The 21,395-nt window shown below is 35.6% G+C and overlaps 2 protein-coding genes across 3 annotated transcripts; one reads left to right on the forward strand and one right to left on the reverse strand.

Moving 5' to 3' along the window:
- Nucleotides 1-36: 36 nt before the first annotated feature.
- Nucleotides 37-13,476, forward strand: LOC109535020 (calcitonin gene-related peptide type 1 receptor). 2 transcript variants are annotated; one of them, XM_019900835.2, is made up of 9 exons: nucleotides 37-332; nucleotides 5,149-5,196; nucleotides 6,932-7,114; nucleotides 7,167-7,332; nucleotides 7,389-7,511; nucleotides 7,567-8,055; nucleotides 8,109-8,316; nucleotides 13,042-13,225; nucleotides 13,276-13,476. In XM_019900835.2, exons 1-9 carry the CDS (start codon nucleotides 210-212, stop codon nucleotides 13,420-13,422), a joined length of 1,671 nt encoding a protein of 556 aa, XP_019756394.2. In that variant the 5' UTR covers nucleotides 37-209; the 3' UTR covers nucleotides 13,423-13,476. The 2 variants fall into 2 exon arrangements, with proteins under 2 accessions (XP_019756394.2, XP_019756395.1); XM_019900836.2 differs by lacking the exon at nucleotides 37-332 and adding an exon at nucleotides 3,910-4,023.
- On the reverse strand, nucleotides 13,436-18,745 carry LOC109535021 (DNA damage-regulated autophagy modulator protein 2). The gene is made up of 5 exons (XM_019900837.2): nucleotides 18,405-18,745; nucleotides 15,166-15,290; nucleotides 13,950-14,185; nucleotides 13,746-13,884; nucleotides 13,436-13,693 (listed from the first exon to the last, which is right to left on the reverse strand). The coding sequence occupies exons 1-5, from the start codon at nucleotides 18,473-18,475 to the stop codon at nucleotides 13,521-13,523; spliced, it is 744 nt and encodes a 247-aa protein (XP_019756396.1). The 5' UTR covers nucleotides 18,476-18,745; the 3' UTR covers nucleotides 13,436-13,520.
- Between the last annotated feature and the right edge of the window lie 2,650 nt (nucleotides 18,746-21,395).

Raw genomic sequence — 21,395 nt, forward strand, 5'->3', positions numbered from 1 at the left:
GTAGCCTCCGGTGCGTACAAAACTAATTACTCAAAAACGCGGGCACCTTTGTGCACGTCTTCGTTGCCCGCTTTTTTTGAGTGCGGTTTTCCTCAAACAAACGTGCCCACCCATGTTTGATTAGATTGCCGTTTATTAATTCCGAATTTGTTTACCGTTTTCAATCAGTCGCATAAAGCTGCCTGATAAAGTAAAGTGATTGTGTCTGTATGCGTGTGGGTGCATGGCAAACTGTTCCAGAATTCCAGACTGTTAAAATGCAATGGTTCGCTTTCGCTCGAAAAGTGTTCATCGGCTTTGTGTTCCTGATTTTAACGCGGTTCAATGAAAATGTAAGTGTTTCAAATGATAGTTTAAGTAAAAGACCAACTATTTTTTTGCAAAGCACTTAAGTAATCACTGCTAAATGATTCTGGACAGAACTGAAGATTTATTCAAAGTTTTCAGTAGCGACTGCTTTCAACTTAACAGTATAGAGGAAAACATACAAATCACGTCAGTTTTTGATTGTTTAGAGTCAGTGCCGTTAAATAATCACGGTTTAGTTCATACCTTATTTTGCTTTATTTGACTTTTTTTTATTTTTTATTTAAAATTCTGATGCCTTGGGGCGAGCGCCGTTTGGCTGGTTGAACTTTAAAAAATAAAATCTCAAAGCCTAAACAAGCTGGAGTGATGCCTGTTATGCCAGCAGAAAAAGCGCTTTTTGCTCCATATTCCGTGAAAATTTCATCGAAATTCCAGGTTTTGTTGAGCTGAGGAAGAGTCAAATTTTGGATGCAAAACTTTCCTTCTAAAACTCGCTGTTTAATAAGATCGTCTTTAAAAAAATGATGCATCAAAATTGAAACCAGGTAGGGTGGTCTGAGCTATTCCGCTGGAAAGCGCGTGTTTTCTTCCATATTCTATTAAGTCTCTTTGAAATCCCAATTTTATTGCGCCGACCCAAAACTTTCAAATTGTGGTTGCAAATCCACCTTAAAAAACTCAGTGTTTTCTAAGTCACTTATTAAAATTAATATGTCACAATCTAAGCGCGCTAAAGCGATGCTTCCTTCTTACAGCGCTAGAAAGAACGTATTGTTTCCCATATTTCGTGTAAATCTCCTTAAAACCCAAGTTTTGTTGCGCTGAGTGAGAAATTTAAAATTCTGGTTGCAAATCCACCAAATGCGAAAATGGTTGCAAAATAGGACCAACTTCGAACTTCAGAAAATACTACCTCAAAACGTAAACAAGCTACTCGCCTTCTTCTTCAGGCACGGGAAAGAACCCACTTTTATCTATCTCCGCCGTTTATTCCACGTAATTCCCAATTTTGGTATGACTCAGGTAAATTTTTGAAAAATTGCCTGCATATCTGCTCTCTCATACACAATGTGTGGTAAATTCAATTTAAAAAATTGTCGACTCCAAACCGGCTGTGCCAGAAATATGGCTCGAGCCTCACTGAAAAGAGCATACTTTGCTCTATAGCTTGCAATGGTTTCAATAAAATCGCAGTTTTTTATGGCTAGAGACGAATTTTTGAGGCAAGTGGTTATTTGGACCCTGTTACTCGATCCGCAGCAATTCTTGAGGTTTCTCAGGTCTAACTTCAGAAATTTTTAGTGTTCCAAAATAAAAATGTTTGAGCCATTCTTCATCGTAGTAGAAAGAGCAATTATTTTTCTATGTTTTGCGCAAATTTTGCTTAGATCTGAGTTTCTATTGAGTCAAGTGAAAGTTTATGAATATTACCATTTTAATAGCCATTGCTCATCAAGTTCAAATTCAGAAAATGTTAATTCCAAAAATAAACAAGCCACCAACATTTTTTACTGCATTGTACGTAGCATATTTTTACTGATGGATCACCAAAATTTTCTGGACATCTTAAATTTTTGGAATTTATGAGACTTTTCAGAAAAATAGTGTGCAAATCTGCCTTTTGACTACTAATGTTTTTCAGGTTTAAGTTTAAAATGCTAAAAATGTACTTGAATGCTGGAAGTTGCGAGATTGAAACGCACATTTTTTCTTAGACATAGAAAAGTGTCTTTCGAAGTTTAAATTTCCAGAAGTAGACGGAATTTTTTTCAGAAAATTTTAAATCAAAAAGAAAACTTGAACAAAAAACTCTTGTTACAAGACTCGAAAGAGCACAAATCGCCTGCAAATCTGCCATCTGAGGACAAATCTTTGGCAAGTCCAAATTAAATAAATGCCAGCTCCCCAATTAAGCGAGCTAAAGACATGCCTTGGACCCTACTGCAAAGAGTATACTTTTCTCTATTCTCCTCAAGAGTTGCAAGAAAATTCGTGCTTAAGTAAGCGTGCCAAAGTAATGCTTGTTACGCCAATGATAAAAACACACTTTTTGCTATAGATTGCAAAGGAGTCAATGCAAGCTGAGATTTCCTAGAGATGAAGGTATTTTTTCTAAAAACAGCTTGCAAATCTGCCCGTTGGCCACCGATTTTTGGGAGCCTTCATTTCGGAAAATATTGTATTCAAAACTAAACGAAGCATGGAAATATCTGTTGCATCATTGGAAATATGATATTTTGTACATTTTTCCTAAAGATTTTGCAGAAATGCCAGTTTTTCTTCAGTTTGCACGAGTTTTCTAAAAATTTGTTACATGCATTATAGTGGCCACTAAAAAATTAACGGAGCCAAAACTGAACACGGCAGAGCCATGCCAATTAGTCCAATGGAAAAAGTGCATGTTTTCCAAAAGAGTGCAAAAGTTGCCTTAAATCGCTCATTATCTAGGAATTGATAGAATTTTCTGGAAAAATAACCTGCAAGTTTACCATCCGACAGACAATGTTTGACATTCTTAACTTCAAAAAATCCTGACTCCAAAACGAAACGTAAATACTTGTTACACCAATAGAACATGGCTTTAGTTATTTTCCTCTAGTGTTGTGCAGAAATCGTAGCTTTTTTTCGTAATAGATTGATTTTCTGAAAATTTCTGGTATATCAGCATTCTAATGATGGCCGAAGGAACACATTTTTTGCTATAAATTCTGGAAGCTTTCTTAAACTTTCAATTTTTTGGACAATATCTTGCATTTCGGCGTTCTAACTACCGATTTTTTGACAATTTCAAAAAATTTTATTCGCTCAACAAAAGTAACTAAAAAAATTTGCTACTGCACTCGAAAGAACACCGTTTGCTCTATGATTAGGGTAAGTTTTCCAAACTCTCAGCTCTCTGCCAGCTATAAAGATTGTATAGAAAATTGCTAACTACGATTGCCACTAACCAATATTTGGCAGGTTGAAGTTCAAAAATTGTTAGCACCAAAACTGAACGAGCTACAGAAATGACTCATACACCAATAGAAAGAGTATACTTTTCGCTATAAACAGCAAAAGTTTTCCGGACACAGAAAATTTCTGGGAGTTCGCGTGAATTTTTGGGAATTGGTTTACACATCGGCAGTCTCAACTTTGGAGCATTCAATCTCCAAAAGTAAAGCAGCTCTTAAATGCCGGAGCATTATTTTGAGTTTCAATTTTTTATTTTTGAATAGCTAACCAGCAGAGTGTTGGTAAAAGTGAAAATTTGCGATTTTTCTTTATTGAGGCTGTTATTTTGTTGTTTTGAGTAAGGAATCATCCAGAAGCCCTTGACCAGCGTATAAATCAAGTTGCCGACCTGATAAAATAATATAATAAATTCAGGCGTAAACTAGGATTTCTTATATACATTTCTCGAACCAATCCCCATATAAAATGCCATAAAACGGATATATTTGGCTTAGACGATAAACAAGAACCGGATATAATGCCGGGGATAATCAATTCGGTAGTGTCATAAAATACACGTAAATATTTTCCCTAAAGATAATATTACAAATCTTAAGTTCAAATCAAACATGCGGAATTTCGATAAGATTAAAACGATTCCAATCCTTAATCCCCATTGTCAGATTTATGTATTGCGCTAATCCATTTATAAAGAACGATTGAAACATGAGAAGTGAAGTGGTGCGATTTTTTGCGTTTCTCATTGGTTTATGCAAAATCGTAAGTAGAACTAGGCTAAGAGAAATGTTGCGCCAGACATCGTAAATCTTGCAATTATTTGCTTGCAAAAAAAAGGCCCAGAATGGTCGTTTCGGGGGCACATAAATCCGCGATTTTCGCTTGTATTTTGCACTCGTTACGACTATCATAAATACATGTGATTATGACTTCCTCATCAGCAAATTATTAAACTTTCAGACCTCAAAATCTCCAAAGAACTCGCAAAATACTTCCAAGAGAATGCACATTTGGAAGATTTTTCTGTTTCTGAGGATGAATTGTTTCTGATAAGAACCGCATATCTGATACTTTTGTTGATTAGCTTTTCCACAGCTTTCGGGGAAAACGATGGTCTATAGAGATTTTTTCAGCTCAGCACTGAAGTAATCTTCAGTGTGACTCAAACCGATTAAAGGGTGCGGCCAATTTTTATTATAAACATTGACTGAAATTGTTCAAAACACCTTCAAATACATTAGAGTGAATCTAGACAATATTAATTAAAGCGGAAAGCCCACAATTATCAAAGAACATTCAAGTGTTTGCTCGATATATTTGCAAAGGCGATGAAAAAACGTTCGCTCCCCGAGTAGGTTTTCGAGTGCATTATGCATATAAACCATATCTGGGACATTTCCAAAATAAACTAAACCGTAAATGTAACCAACCGAGCAACATTAATTAGTTGGCAAAGTCGGTTTTATAGAGCAATTAACCGTTAATTTATGGCTTTACTGATCTTCGTTGGGTGCGTTTTTCTCACTTGATCTACCGTTAATACATCGAGCGCCCGATTAAAAAGTAAACTGGATTTCTTCTGTTTTTTACTATGTGGATTTTGAGCTAAAAATCCACGGCGCAGTTTGAAAATGAGCCCAACAGTTGAGGTTTTACCGCGATTTGAGTTTTGAGTATACAATCGGCAGGATTATGCAAGGTTGGTATAGAACTTGCAGCTAAAATTCCACCAAATCTTCCCAACTTTCAAGTGAGACAGACTCAAGACGATTTTTGTAGCACTTTGTCTCTTAAAACGCCTCCAAAGTTGTTAACATTTGGTACTTTCAATCCATTAGATCTGGAAGATATCGTATTAAAACTATAAAAAAAACTGTTTCTTTTCAGACAGCTTTGCCCAATAATGGAACGTTGGACTATTGCTTAACTGGATACGTAAGTACATAAAGTTTTAGGATATAAATGTGGGCATGATTTTGGAAAAGTGCATACAGAGTGTCAAAATAGTATGAACAGTTCATATAAAAATATTTCTTCAAGTAGGACGTTTAATGAAAATTTAAAAACGGCGCAAAAATCAGAATTTATTGCAAATTAGATATTTTTTTTAGATTTTGAGACCCAAGCGTCTGCTACAAAGTGAAATCGAAGAGTCCCCAGTTGCTAGAAAAGGTTTTCGTTTAAACCCACATTTACAAAAATCAGAATTTGTTGCCAATTAAATGAAATATTCTAGAGTTAGAGACTGATGCATCTGCTATAGAATGTGCTAATTTCCAATTGCAACTTGTTTTGGATTTCTAACTAAAAATTTTTATCGAAAAGTCCGCAGTTTCTAGAAAACGTTTCTTTTTGAACCCACATTTGCAAAAAGCGCAAAAATCAGAATTTATTGCTAATTGAATGAAATTTTCTGGATTTTGAGGCTCTTGCGTCTGTTATAGAATGTACAAATTTCTAGTCGCCACTTGCTCTAGATTGCAAACTAAAAATTTATCAGAGAGTCCGCAGTTGCTGGAAAACGTTTCATTTTGAATTAAAGGCAAAAGGCGCAAAAATCAGAATTTGTGCCAATCCAATTAAAGTTTCAGTATTTTGAGACTTGTGTCTGCTATAGAATGTGCAAATTTCCAGTACCCACTTACCACAAATGTTTATCGAAGAGTCCGCAGTTGCAAGAAAACGTTTTCGTTTGAAGCCACATTTACAAACGGTGCAAAAATCAGAATTTCTTGCTAATTAAATGAGATTTTCTGGATTTTGAGACTAATGGGTATGCTATAGAATGTGCAAATTTCCAGTCGTCACTTGCTCCAGATTGCAAAGTAAACATTTTTATCAAAGAGTCCGCAGTTGCTCTAAAACGTTTCCTTTTGAACCCACATTTACAAATAGCGCAAAAATCAAAACTTAATTAAATGATATTTGGTGCATTTTGAGACTCATGCGTATCTATGCTATAGAATGTGCCAATTTCTAGTCGCCACTTGCTCTACATTGCAAACTAAAATTTTTTATCGAAGACTCCGCAGATGATGGAAAACGTTTGCTTTTGGACCCACATTTACAACATGTACAAAAAGCTCAATTAGCAGCCAATTCAATAAATTTTCCTGGATTTTGAGATTCATGCGCATGCTATAGAAGGTGCAAATTTCCAGTCGCCACTTGCTCTCGATTGCAACCTACAAATTTTTATCGAAGAGCCCGCAGTTGCTGGAAAACGTTTGTTTTTGGACCCACATTTACAACATATTCAAAAATCATAATTCGCTCAATGAAATGAAATTTTCTAGATTTTGAGATTCATGCGTATGCTATAGAATATCTAAATTTTCAATCGCCACTTGCTTTAGATTGCAAAGTACTAACTTTTACAAGACACGCAAAAATCGGAATTTGTTGTTAAATTTGTTTCCGGAATCGGAATTAAACGGTGTACTAGATTTTGGGATTCATGCTGTTCCATGGTTATTATGAAAAATGAAGTAAAAAATTGTTGAAAAACATTCAGTGGATATCAATCTTGATATGAAATTCAGTTTCTCCAATTTTTCCAAATCAAAGAAGAAAACCTTTTTTAATGCGAACTCTTCATATCATTTGGATGCCCCTTATATGCAGCCCACATTTTCCATATTCAATTATATTCAATTTTACCCCAATTTAGGATGAATCGAAAGCATGTTCCATTAGAGGAAATTTGCTAGCACAACCAATTTGGAACCACTATGCTGGCTACTTATGCTACAACTACACAAACAGTGCAAGATTCAGCCAAAAGTTCAATGCCACTTTTAAATATGTCAACTGCAGTGGAACCATTTACCATCGACCCGTACCTGCAGCTGTTGTAAGTGTCTGGAACCTGCCCCAAGAGTCTTCACTTTATGACCTTGCTTTAGGTGGACAACACTACCATCGCCTTATTCGACTACAAGCATGAGGAATCAGCGGCTCTATTGCGAAAATCGTTCAAAACCGATGAACTTTTCGATAATTTCGTCAAGTGCTGTGAAGAGGCTGAAGATTGCTGCACAAACGCAATGAACAACGAAAATATTGTTAGCAGTAAGTGGTGGAAAATGTGCATTTTGTGAGTTGGAATAACCGATGGACATTTTCAGCTGCAGATTTTTGCCCAGTGGTTTGGGACGCTTGGTCGTGTTTTCCCCAAACAGCAGTAAACACCATCCAGAGCTTGCCCTGTAGTAGTCAGGCCTACCAATCTCCTGATAAAGTCTGTACTTGTAAGTAAAAAAATAATTGAGTGATTTGAGATATTAGTAATAGAAATTCCCACAGTAGAAAGCGAAAAAAGCTGCCAGTTTAACGAAACCATCCAGCTGGCTGAATGGAACCAACAGACCGATTATTCCAACTGTGCCATTGCCTCTATTTACTTGGCCAGATACAACTATCACGTTTCAGCTTTATACGTCTGTATCGTCTGCTCACTGCCAGCAATTCTGATCTTCTTGGCCATTCCCGTCTTCCGAGACAACAGCAGGGTGATCCTGCATCGCAACCTGCTGATCTCCATCGTGATCAGAAATGTCCTCACAATTATGGCCAAAAAAATCGTTATTATCGATGCGCTACTTTCGCCTACAGCCAGCAACCAGGTGATGGATAATAATCCTGTTGGCTGCAGGCTTTTGTCCTTTTTTGTTAGCGCTGCCACCAATTCCACCTATGCCTGCATGATGGTTGATGGCTACTACTTGCATAAGGTGATAGTGAGGACTTTTGCCAAAGAACCTCCACTCGTTTTCCTCTACAGTCTTGTGGCAGGTAAGATGTTGAATTAATATAATTCATTTCTTCATTTCTTTTGCTTCTGGCAGTTCTCACGTTTCTGCCTTCGATAATTTGGGCCAGCATAGTGGCGGCCAATGAACGCACGTCCTGTTGGATGGTGGACACCAATGGAGAGCAATGGTCAGTGGACAGTTTCCGCATGGTGATTCTCTTCATCAACACCGTATTATTGCTGGACATTGTTCGGGTGATGATATCGAAAATGAAGCAGGGCGGAACCACCAGGCAAACAAAGTGAGTCAACAGCATTATCAATTGAGCGCTTACATCAAAGAACTCATGGCTCCTGCTGATTAGAGTGATTGGCTTCAAAGAAAATTTGCCGACTAATGGGTGGCAACCGGCCATATCTCGTACTCAGTACTAAACTGGGAAAACTCGCGGTTAAAAATTTTATCAGTAAAAAGCCTGTGGGAAACAACTGGAGATAGTTTCATTGTAAAATTAATTTTGAAAACATAAATTTCTCCGAGAATTCATTAATCTCAAGGTATACCTGAAGTGACGTCGTTGGAAACCTTGCTCAATTTTGTGCCTTTTTTGTTCATGGCTCATTGACGTATGCGCTTTGGTAAAAATGGGGGAACTCGCTGAAAGTTTTTTCTTGGATACTCGAGTTAACCAATTCCAACAATTTTTGCGCAATTTTTTTCTTGAATTTTGGCAACTTCCCAAATATGTAGAGAGGGCACTTTTCCGGTTAAATGTTGGCGTTGAACTATTGAACTTCTATTCAACAATGAATTACTTCCAAACTATGTAAGTTGAAGAGTTAATTTTTGCGCTATTTTACAGGGCAAACATCAGTTCAGATACATTTATAATGTTTTTTTGTTGAAAGTTTTTAAGAAATTTTTGAGCATTTTTCAAAATTGGCGATCACACTTTGTCTTCCCATTTTAGCAAATTTTCAGTCACTTCTAAGGTGAATTACGAACAGATGAATAGAAGCCAGGGCGTAAATTTCAGTGCAATTTAGCACAAAATACTGTAGTTTACAATCCGAAAATGCTATTTTTGCGCAATTTCTTCTTCAATTTTTACAAATTTTCAAATTGAGAGCGCACTTTACCGGTTGAATTTTGGCCTAATTTTCAGACTTTTATTCAACAATTAATGACCATCACCCCAGATGAGTTACAGGGTTAATTTTTGAGCTAAAGAATGGATGAGTTTGAAATTTAAAAGTTAGTCGGATAAAATTGCTTGTAGCTTCATTGACTTTCGAATGCTTCGGCATGTGATTTGAAGAATAATCATCTTCTTTTTCTTCAGTTTGTAAAATCTGAAATCGATGAACAAAATATCTCGGTGCTAAAGTGTTACTAACATTTGAAATTTTAAAGCTTGCCGGAGAAATAGACTTGTAACTTCATTGCCTTTGGAAATTTCTAAAGCTTCAAAATTTCATTTGAAACATAGAGATCTTCTCCTTCGTCCATTTTTGGAGAATATTAAGTCGATGAACACAAGAGCACGGTGTGAGCTAAACGATGGCTGAAGTTTCAAATTTAAAAGTTTGTCGGATAAAATCGCTTGTAGCTTCATTAACTTCAGGACTTTCGAATGCTTCGGCATATAATTTGAAGACTAATTATCTTCTATTTCTTCAGTTTTTTGTAAAATCCGAAATCGATGAGCAAAAGAGCTCGATTTGAGCTAAAGTGTTATTAACATTTGAAATTTTAAAGTTTGCCGGAGAAATTGACTTGTAACTTCATTGACTTTGGGAATTTCTAAAGCTTGAAAATTCTGTAATTAGCTGCAAAAGTCCGTTTTTCAGTCATGTTGAATCATCCAGATTAGGACACTAGTTAACTACATGGTACCACAATAATTGAAAAAAAATCAAAATTGCCTCTAAAATTACCAGTGAAATCCCAGGAAAACGTACAAATCCGGTAATAGCAATTAAAGGGCCGAAGGGATCGCGTGGTTGGTTCTTCCGTATGGAAATGTGCGTAAAAGTACGTGAGGGTTCAGAGTCGTCAGATAAGGTTGGTTTAGTCGCCAAGAAACATGGAGAAACGGTGAATAGAATCGATTGGAGTAACATTTCTCGAATAAGTGGTTAATCACCTAATTATGGCGGATTTACGGAGCTGAAACGAAACGAAGTTCTTAAAACTGCTGGAATGGTGAAGAATCTCTTTCACTTGCTGGGTGAAATTGGCGTCAATCTTTAAACCCTCAAAATTTTCTCCTAGTTTTACAATACGGCTCAGAATGACATTCTGAGCTCCGCAACTACAAAGGGAAATACACACTTTAATAGTCAATTGTCGTATATTTACAAACAAATGAACTGGAATATTACATGTTCTATCCCAAATACTTTTTGAGTAAATTTACAAGCAATTTAATGAGCAATAAGGAATTTAAAAACATTAAACTGTAAAAGTAGTGGGGAAAACTACACAAGCAAAATGTCCATCTATTGGCCTCCTTAGCTAGTAATATTGATTTCCTGCTAATTTATTTCAAATAAACTTCTATCTCTGCAAATATCTATTTGCAGTTGATTTGGACTGACAATCGTCTCTAAATAAATAAATAAATCATGTTCTCACTTAAGTAAAAGTACACATTTAAATCGCTGCGACTTGTAAAGAACTTGTCCGATTTCAGTGATTTTAAGCTTGGTTTAAAGGGAAATGTTTGGGCTGTCTACCGTCGCATAGAGTAAACCTCGATCAACTGAACCTCAGTGCTGGAAGGCACAATTTGTCACAAAAACAGGTTTTTGATTTTCCCTCCCAAATTTTGACTTGAAGGTTTAAGTTGATATCATAGTCAAAATACAGATAAAATATTTTAAAAGAAAATAGTAAACCGCAGCTCAATCTGGATGTTCGTTTTAGAGTTATAGTCAAATGAAAAATTTTAAAATTTTCTGCTCCAAATGACGCGCTCTCGCAATGTGGTTTGGGAACTATCGAGCTCTACTCGGCACAAATATGCAAAGTCCTAACACCTCTTTTCAAAATAAGCTCAAAATTACTCAAATCGCGAAAGCAATTTAGAAGTTACAGCGATGCAAATGTGAACAATTTCAAAGGCTTCCCCCACTCTTATTAACGCCCGCACGTCAATGCGCCTTGAATTATTTTTTTTGCAAAATAGGAAAAGCTTTCTAACAGTGTTACTAACTAAAAATATGCCGCGATTTGAGGATTTTTTGAAAATTTGTGTTTTTCATATTCCCTCTTCAGTTTCGCCCCCTTGTGGTGAAATGCGGAACTTAAAAATAATTTTCAAAATTTTCCCATCGCCATCGCCCCTTTAATCACGGAAGTTTTCTCCTTAAATTTCCAGGCCCAGTATTTTCCGAAATTTGGCCATTGACCACTCTTAGGCAAACACCCAGTAGATTTTATTGAAAATCGCTGTCTAGCGGTAAGAAGTAAATTGCTCAAGGTTTAGCTAATTGATCATGATGGTTCTGACCCCCAAACCCCCGCATCTTGAAGAACTGAATACGCCAATTTGGTCTCAGAATTATATAAGAAGAATTATCTTCAAAGGAAAAGTTATAACTTGAGTTTCAGGTGGACTCAAACTTGGAAGGAAACCTTTGAAGAAACAATTATCCGAATAAAGAGTTGGATTTCAGCTCAGAAGACAATGCAAAATGAGTAAATGAATACATGAGCGCGATTGAAGCACAAATAGAAGAAACATCTTGAAACAAAGTTGGACGCTGAATATCAAATTGAGTGAAGAAACAATGGACGCACAAATAGAGGAGCCATTTTCGAAGAAACTGATAGAAATCTAAAATCAGTCGGACAGAAGAACCATTTCCGAAGAAAGCTGCAGACATTTAATTTGAGAAGAGCTCGAGTTTGGAAGAGAGCCGAAAACGGCTGAAGAAATTTTTGTGGCGCACATGAAACGAACATTACAGAGAAATAGTTAAGCGTTGAACATCACCTGGATTCGCTCCTAGAAAGAAAATCTAAAATAAGTGAAGAAATGAATTACGCATCCAAACGAGAATTATTTTCGTAAATGCCCGATTTTGAAAGAGAAACAAAAATTATCTGAGCAAAAGAACTCAACCTGAAAAAATTTAAAAGTGAGTGAAGACATGATTGAGGCATAAATAAAACAATGTCTTTGAAGAAAATTAGACTTTGACTATTAGCTAGATTAAATTTTGAAAATTAGTGAAGAAATTACCAACGCCCACCATAGAAGAACCGTTTCCGAAGAAAGCGTTAGGCTTCGATATAAGGGCCTCTAGCTTAGAAGAAATAGATAGACATTGAGCAAGAGCTGGTCTAAATCTTAGAAAAAATATCGAAAATGAGTAAGGAATAAATAATTGGCCAGTAGAAAGAGAATAATTTTTGACCAAAAAAATGAACCTCCAGTAAAGAAGTCGACTAAGTGAGGATTCGTATCTACAAAAGGCAATATTTGCAGTCCCTGCCCTCCAAGCATCGACTCAGAGTGTTTCATGGAATAAGGAAGAAGCACAAAATGAACAACGACACTTTGTGTAGGATCATAAAAGGGTGAAATGTAGAAAAGCAAAGGGGCTCAAAGAAAAGGAAAATGAGTGTAAATGTGACTGAGGCACAAATGAAAAAACATTTTCAGATATGGTTAGAAGTTCAATATCAAATTGTGAAAAATTATTAACGCCCCAGGGAATAACGATTTCCAGAGAAACCGTCTGGCATCGAATTTGATGTGGATTCGCGTTTACAACAGAGGCAAAAATGGGCGAAGAACAGTAGATGAACGTTGACTATCACCTGGATTTAATCCTAGAAAGAAAATAAAAATGAGAAGAAATTATTAACGCAACGGAGGATATTTTGTTGCAAAAGAGTCACACCTCAAACTTGCAGTTGAGACACCAAAAAATGTATGGGTTAGTGAAAACCACTAAGCGAGACCATGTTGAAAATGTCCAGTCTTCTCCCCCTGAACTCTATTCTTCTATTCTAGGGCAGCTTTTCGGGCAACATTGTTCCTAATCCCCCTGTTCGGTCTGCACATCTTCATCACAGCGAAGAAAATCGTCATCAACGACACCTGCTGGGCGGAAGATATCTACGACTATTTCCGCTACACTATGGAAGCCAGCCAAGGGATCTTCGTCGCCATTCTCTTCTGCTATGCCAATGCAGAGGTAAGATTGCTGGGAAACACCTACTAAAAGTGACTGTGTGAATATTGCAGGTCCACAATGAGCTCAACAATCTGTTTAGGAAACTCAGCATCCAATTGAATCAAAGGCTCGGCTGGAACTTCGCCAGGACAGCGGCAAGGAGACGAACCACCACAGCCACTTATGTGCAGCCAGCTGATTTTAAAAACGAGTTTTAGCCTAAGTCTGATCTAAGTGCCACTAAATATACGTATTCTTTATTTGTATAAGTCCATGAGTTCAATATCTTTTAGCCACCACAAGAATGATTCCGAAATTAAGCTGTTGTTATGTCCATGTTTGGCTTATGCAATACAATAGACCTGAATTCTCCAGCATACAAGCTCAGATATAAAATCACTCCCAGCACTAAAATCCATTCGCTAGCAACACTGATCAGGTGAAACACGTATCCTCCGGAGGCGGCAGTCCACTGCGTGATATCGTCACCTGAAAATCTCTGGAAGCTGACTGACCAGGTCCACCCAAACTTCCAGCGTACCTTTAAACAGCAGAAGAGACAATCCGCCGAAGATGACACATAAACACAGCGCTACTGCGAGTATCAAAACCATCACACATCTGATGATGTTTAGCGTCTTGTTGCCCAAAGTGGGGTAGATTTTCAAGGAAATGTAGGTCTGAAATAAAGGTATGAAATGTACTCGGATATAGACCACAACTTTGCAATTTGTTCAAATCATACCTGAGCCGCCAGGACCATTAATCCGGTATTAAAGGCTGCGCCAGCCCCGATCAGATGCGGCACGATGTATGGATGAACAGGAAAACAACCCAACATAAACACTCCAATCACAGCCACCATGCCCAGAAAGAGCGAAATTGTGTTCAACTTTTTCAGCTTTGAACTCAGATTTTTACTCTCAGCCAACTCCAGAACTTCTTTTACTTGTCTGCATCTGATGTAGATGGTTGCAATCACTGGAAAATTCTCCATTTTAATTCGATTGGAGATTTTTGTGTAACTGTTAAACTAGGCCTGAGTAACTCAGTGAATTTGTAGGAGTTGGCGCAGTGCTATGCAAATAGTTTGATGCGTCAATCCAACGCATTGGCGCAGTAACTCAGTTCCGTTGGTGGGAAAATGTTGGTGACTTTTTTACTTTTAAGTTTTACTTAAAAGTGCTCACTATTTTAAAGCATTTTCCGCGAAAAATTATGAAATAAATTTCGAATTTTTCGTCGCTTTGTAAACAGTTTTGAAATCCCTTTTCAGCTTCGAATTTGGAACAAAAATCAAATAAATTTCTATCAAAAAACAAACAGAATAAGCGAAAGTTTATAACAGAGTATTTGGAAATTTGGTCACCTCCATACCTCTGAAGACTGTAGTGTTTGTTAAAAAAAACGTGGTTTTTTCACTCAATCGCTTTTCAAAAATGTTTGCAACACTTTTTGCATCTTCGAATTATGGACAAAACCCTAATAATTATTTCTGTCTTTTCTGTCTGTCTTCCAAAAATATATCCCCGAACTGAAAAAGCGAAAGTTTAAAATCATTTACTTGGAAAACTCTTCAAAACTGGTGCTTCTTCACTTTTACGTCAATATTTCTAAACAACACTGTCTCTAAACGGAAAAACTGTAAAATAATTAACTAAAGTTTTACTGTAAAATACTGGCAAACTGAATCTTGTATGCAAAAAAATTATAAGATCGATTTTACAAGAAAACTCGTCGACTTTCTTTGGACTCAGTTCTGTTGCTGGGAACATCTAGATTACTTTCTTTTAGTTGTTTGAACAAAGTAGTAAAACGTTACGCACAAAAAATGTTATTGACCCTTTTTAAGATGTGAAAATTCCAGTCTCGGGTCTCGTAAATCGTTAACTCAGAGAGCGGTAGCAACTCAATAGCGCCACTCAACACAGTGTTACCCATACCTATGTTGAACTACTCACTTAAAAGTGAGCCGAGTCCTAAACCGAAAGAGAATATACATCGTTCTATTGACCAGACCCCTGTGTCGCTAACGTAGGGGAATATCAGTGGTACGTCCTTGTTTATCACTGCTGATAGCAGAAATCTAGAAGAAAATAGCAACATTTTAATAATTTTCATCATGGCAATTTGGCAGATTTATAGAAGAAAAAGGTGAACAGTTTCTTCATCTAGCAGACGAAAAATTGGGATCATGAATTCAGTGGGGGCGGGCTCAAGTTTTTTGAACCATTTATCAGCTAAGGACCTCCCTTTTCCTCGGTTTACTGGAATTTTTGTGCCTCCTCTTTCATCTAGGAAGATATCCCGGTGGTTCAAAAACTCAAAATCTCAACCCCCTCTGAATCAAGAAACTTCACTTCTATTTCTTTACCGTTTCCATTTCCGGATGCTCAGAAAATTTACTTCTATAAACTTAGCCTTTTCTGTTACTTTGTTATTTCTTCATAAATTTGATTCCTACTAGACTGCATTTTTATTTATTTTATTGAACATTGTTTTGGGGTTTCTCCGCAAAAAATATAGGGGCTAATCCCTCAATATTGACTTGAATCGCCTCAACTTTAGCTTCTTGGTTCGAGAAATTAACAGTTTCAGATTTGTTTTCTTATTATTTTCTTTTATGCGTTTGATTTCCTATGGTTTTTACTTCTAAATTAAGCTCAATAAATTATTTCTTTCACTTACGCACATTTTGGCATGTTTCAAGAAGTTTGGTAATTTTATTTGTTTTAGATTCAGCCTCATGTACTTGAGAAGCTTAAATATTTCTTCAAAAACTCTCTCATCTCAATATGCATATTGTCACAAGTCACTCCTTGACTATTTTTTCTAAGATTATGTCCACCTGATATTCAAAGTAATTTTTTTTCAGAATTGAGTGACTTTTTCATCCAAAATTTAGTTCACTTAAAGTCTGAAGTTTAGTCTTTTTAAAAATTATTCTGTCTTCTATGCGGCAATTATTGCTTCACTAATTTTCGCTTTTTTTTAGATCAAGACCAGCAATAGACTTAAGGTCCACATATTTACAGTCTAACGCTTTCTTCGAAAATAGCACTTTATCTTTGCGCCAATAATTTATGCATTCATGATTTTATTTCTTCCAAAATTGAATCTACTTGCATTGAACGTCTAATTTATCTCGAATATGTTTTCCTTTATGTGCTTTAATCAAGGTTTCACTCATTTTCAATTTTCTGCCAATGTTCCATACCAATACATGTTCAACATCTAAGTCTTTATTCGAATCTGACTTTCTTTTATTTGGACGTCAATCGTTTCTTCATTAATTCAGTATTGTCTTCCAAACTTGAGTCCATGTGAAGTTCGAAGTTTGACTTTTTCTTCCAAAATTATTCTCTTTACGATGCGTCAATCATTTTTCCATTAATTTTCCACTTTCTTCTAAACTTAAGTCGTTTTGCTTTTTACATTTGACTCTTCTTCAGAGCTTACATGATTCTTGTAGCCGTGCATCCATCGTTTCTTCACTAACTTTTCTTTCGAGCGCCCCACTAATTTCTTCATTAATTTTCCAATCTATGCTTTTCCGCAGTTTAGCACTTCCTTTGAAAAATAGTTTTGCAAACAGGCGTCAATTATTTCTTCATTTATTTTCGATTTTCTTTGTAGTATTGAATCCAGAGTCATGTTAAACGTTGAATTATTTCTTCTGAAATTTTCGCGTCATGTCTGTCTTAATAATTTCTTCACTTATTTTCTGATCTCTTCTAAATTCAAGTTCTTTCTTCTGAGGTTGAGTCCTTTTGCTTTTCTGCATCTGACTCTTTCTACATATAAGACGCTTCTTGCCTTACATCCATCGCTTCTTCACTAGTTTTTCGCTTCGAGCTCGTCAATAATTTCATTTTCGACTCTCTTCTTTTCCGAGGTTTGGCCTTCTCTTTCTTTTCGATCGATCTCTCCAAATCATTTTTTCACCAATTTTCGATTTTCTCTCTAGGATTGAAACTAAATGTTATTCAACGTTTAATTATTTCTTCGGAAATGTTAATTGTATATGTGTTTAAGTAATTTTCGGCTTTATTCTATGCTTGATTCCACCTCATATTTGAAGTGTATCGTTTCCTCCAAAAATCGTGCTTCTATATCTGCGTAAACTCTTTCTTCACACAAAATTTCATATGCAACGTCTAATTTCATTTGAAGATATTTCTTCTGTTTATTCCTCAATCATGACTTCAATCATTTTCCGATTTCCTCTAAGGTTGAGTTATTTTCCTATTGCAAAACTAACACTTTCGGATATGTCTTTCTTCTATCAGTGCGTCAAGTGTTTCTTCATTAAATTTTGGATTTTCTCCTAGAATCACCTGATATTCAACATCTAAATCTTTCTTTGAAGATAGGTTTTTCTAATATAATTCAACCATCACTTCGCTTCAATTCCTTCAAAGGTATTCGACGTCCAGCCCTTTTTTTTCCAAGATTATTCTTCTAGTTGTGCCTCTATGATTTCAAAGGTTGAATCCAGTTTTCTTATGTGCTCTAATCCTTCTTTCTGTGTTTCATTGAATTTTCATTTCTGTCTTTCTTTCTCCTTTTCATTTCTGTCTCCTTCAGCTTCGTCGTTAAATCCAAGAAAATACTTGCAAATTATGTACACAAGGGCTTCAGCTGGCAGTTAGAAACAGTTCATATTGGTTTAGATAGTGGGAATTAGTAAAACCATTCCATTTTTGCTTTTAGTTGAAAATTGTTATGCAATGGCACGTGTGAAATAATCATTGTAAAGACGCAACTGATCATCTTTGCATTGAAAGGGACCGCAAGACCTCCAGATTTGGCTCCATTTGACTTTTATTTTTCCAGTCAATTGAAAACGCAAATTTATAAAACACCATCTGAGAAAGCACATATTTTAAAATTTCGTTAATTCCTGATGTTTACAAATTGATTGCGCTAAATGCGGCTTTTGAACGGAAAATTTAAACTATTAAAAGGAGACCTGAATCAGAAAAGTGGACCTTAGTAGCTGGTAAGCTACATAAGCAAACATAAAATATCGGACTGAATACAAATGAATTGAATAAATGTTAGATAAAATGAAGGAGTCTTGCTGCTTCAGTCTTACAGAGCTCAAATATAAATGTTTTGCAAAAAATTAAGCTAATTATTTCCCAAATTTGACAACCTTTTCTTATCTTTACCCTGGTCAAATACTACATATACTTACGTTGTGCTAAACGCAATCACATACAAAGTCCCTTGAAAAATAGGCACAAGAAAGCAATATTTACAACCCATTTTTCACTGGAAGTTTCTTCTTAGTTTAGCCACTAGAGCGACTTACCTTCAAAGGCCAGTCAAATCGACTGTCAATAGGTAGGTAAGTGAAACTCATCTGCTGTTATTTTGACTTTGATCTGATCCAATTATTTATGATTCTCTTAATTAAATTCCAATTGAAGCCATTAACATAAGCAGGTTTAATAAATGCGAAACCAAAACAGTCGACTAAAAACCAACGTTATCCAGTTGAGGACTGACTCAATATTAATTGCTAAAAAAACGATAACTATTTTTTTTTGGGTGATTAGCACCAACAGTACTTAGAGATAATCATCACTTGCGTCATAAAAAAGACCCTTAACACATTGATTCAAAACACCTGATTTTGTGTAAACGTAGGTAATCATTTGAACGGCTAATTGCTTGAAACATTTATTGTTAATGGACTATAATTGGTTGGTGATATAAATGCGAAATTGACCTGAATTTATAAAAATTTTCCTAGGGTTATTCTTGAAGAAAACGTAATTTTTTGCAGATAAAAAGCCTCAAAAATTAAAGAATTGTTGAAGGCGCTAAAAAGGGAATACAATCATAGTAAATTATCTTTGAAACATTTGGCGCAAAGACACGATCATGTTACAGATGAGAGAAGCGAGGCGAACAAAAGTACTTAAGGTAACAATGGAAAGAAGCGGAAACAATTAAGGAAACCAAATTTGAATGAAAACTAGGAGGAGATGATTTGTTTTCAATTTTTGTAAACTATAACTGTGGCTTTTCTCAACTCCTTGACAGATGAACAGCCACGGAATGGCCGTCCATATCTCCAGACTTGACCCCTTTAAACGTTTTCTATTGGAGCGCCTTCAGAGGCAAAAAAGCGATTAAGAGTGATTTTTAATAAGTGTCCAAAGCAAGCATGGATCCATGCGGACTTATTTGTCAGCTACTGGATGTTAAGAATTTTTTTTTTGTTTTTTAAATAATTGTTGATACAATTTCGATATTTGGACACAACTCGGGGGGATTTGTAACTGGAGAAACTTAAATTGGGGCGCCTTTTTGATCTGAGATCTTCCCTCTTGCTGATCATCAATCGAAATATATCGAAAACGGTTGTTTCTAGCGACTTTTGATAAGAATAACTTTTTTACCTCAAAATGATAGAAGGGTGAATTTTTCTGCCAAAAAATCTGAAAAAACGACGCACGGAAAAGTTGTGACTCTTCAAAAGAGAGAAATACAAAAATATGTAAATGCGAAAGTTATAGATAATAACGTCTAGTTTATTTTAAGATAATACCAACTGATACAGGGTGTTTCAAATTCTAGTGGCAGACCAAACTTACATTTTTTTAATTGGAATGACACGATTTTTATTGCTTGGTTTGGTTTTTAATTGTAATATGAAGTGGGAGGGAGAGTATATTGTCAGTAAAACCAAATATCTAACTTTTATTTTCTACAAATTATTTATTATACCCTCTTTAACAGTGTTATAAGCTATGGAATCTTAGCCTGGGGGCTGAATGAACCCATTTAACTATCTAATTAACGCATAATGCGTTGCAACTGTTAAAAAACTTACAAAAAAAACTGTTGAAAATCATAAATGAAAATAAGTCTGTATCTCAAGAAAACCCACTTGATATTGAGCAAATGTACGAAATGGAATCGCTAATATTCCATTATGAGGATCTAAAATCAACATATCCATCTTAAAACTTATACAAATTCCAATCAAATGGAAAACAATAAGTAGCAAAAACAGCTACATTAAAGCAATAGAGCTAAATGTAATTTATGTTTAACTAGTTTTGAGTTAATAAACTTATTGATCGAACTTTGACCAATTTTAATTGCCAATTACACTAAAACTTGGGCGTTTTTTCGCATTTGTTTTTCAAGTTTAAAAATTTCTAAAAAATCAGCAAAATTGGGGATTTTTGTGAAATCGAGTCCGCTTTTTGCTAAAACCTTTTTCTTTATGGTGCGAAAATTTCAGTTTGTTGATGTAAGTGGTTTGGAAGTTACGGATTTTTTTCTTCAAAAAATTTCTCGTCAAGTTTTAAAATTTTTAAAAATCTACAGAATTGAGGATTTTTCTGAAATTTAGTCAGCCTTTCGATCAAACCTACTTCTTTATGATGCGAAAAGTTCAGTTTGATGATGTAAATGGCCTGGGAGTTACAAATTGTTGTTTACCTGCACTTCAAGTTGTATGGTTTATTTTAATTTCTCGTCAAGTTTAAAAATTTGAAAAATCAACCGAAGCGGGGATCTTTGTGAAATTTAGTCCGCTTTTCGATAAAACCTTTTCCTTTATGGTGCAAAAATTTCAGTTGGTTGATGTAAGTGGTTTGGAAGTTACGAATTTTTGTTTAACCGCTCTTCAAGTTGCACGTTTCTTTTTTAATTTTCTGTCTAGTTTAAAAAATCTTGAAAAATCCGCTTATGTCCGCTTTTCTGTCGAAAAGCGAACATAAGGCATGATGTTCAAGTTGTACGGTTTATTTTAATTTCAAATTTAATTTTTTTTAAATCAACCGAAGTGAAAATTTTTGTCAAATTTAGTGCGCTTTTCGATAAAACTTTTTTCTTTATGATGCAAAAAGTTCAGTTTGACGATGTAAGTGATTTGGGAGTTACAAATTTTTGTTTAACTGCACTTGAAGTTGCACAGTTTTTTATAAATTTCTCTTCTTCTAGAACTTGCTTATAGTTCGAATATGCAATAAAAAGTGCGGCATTCCATTAAAAAAAATGTAAGTTTGATCAGCGGCTTGAACTTGAGACGCCCTGCATCAATTGTTATTATCTTAAAATAAACTAGACGTTGTTATCTGCAACTTTTGTATTTAATGTTTTTCTCCTAAATTTCAAATTAGATGTAAAAACGGGGTGGCCAAAGTAAAACGCCCGATATTGAAAC

This window comes from Dendroctonus ponderosae, unplaced genomic scaffold (assembly GCF_020466585.1).
Source record: "Dendroctonus ponderosae isolate FM_Combo_2020 unplaced genomic scaffold, Dpon_F_20191213v2 Dpon_F_20191213_1, whole genome shotgun sequence".
Classification (NCBI taxonomy): Eukaryota; Metazoa; Arthropoda; class Insecta; order Coleoptera; family Curculionidae; genus Dendroctonus; species Dendroctonus ponderosae.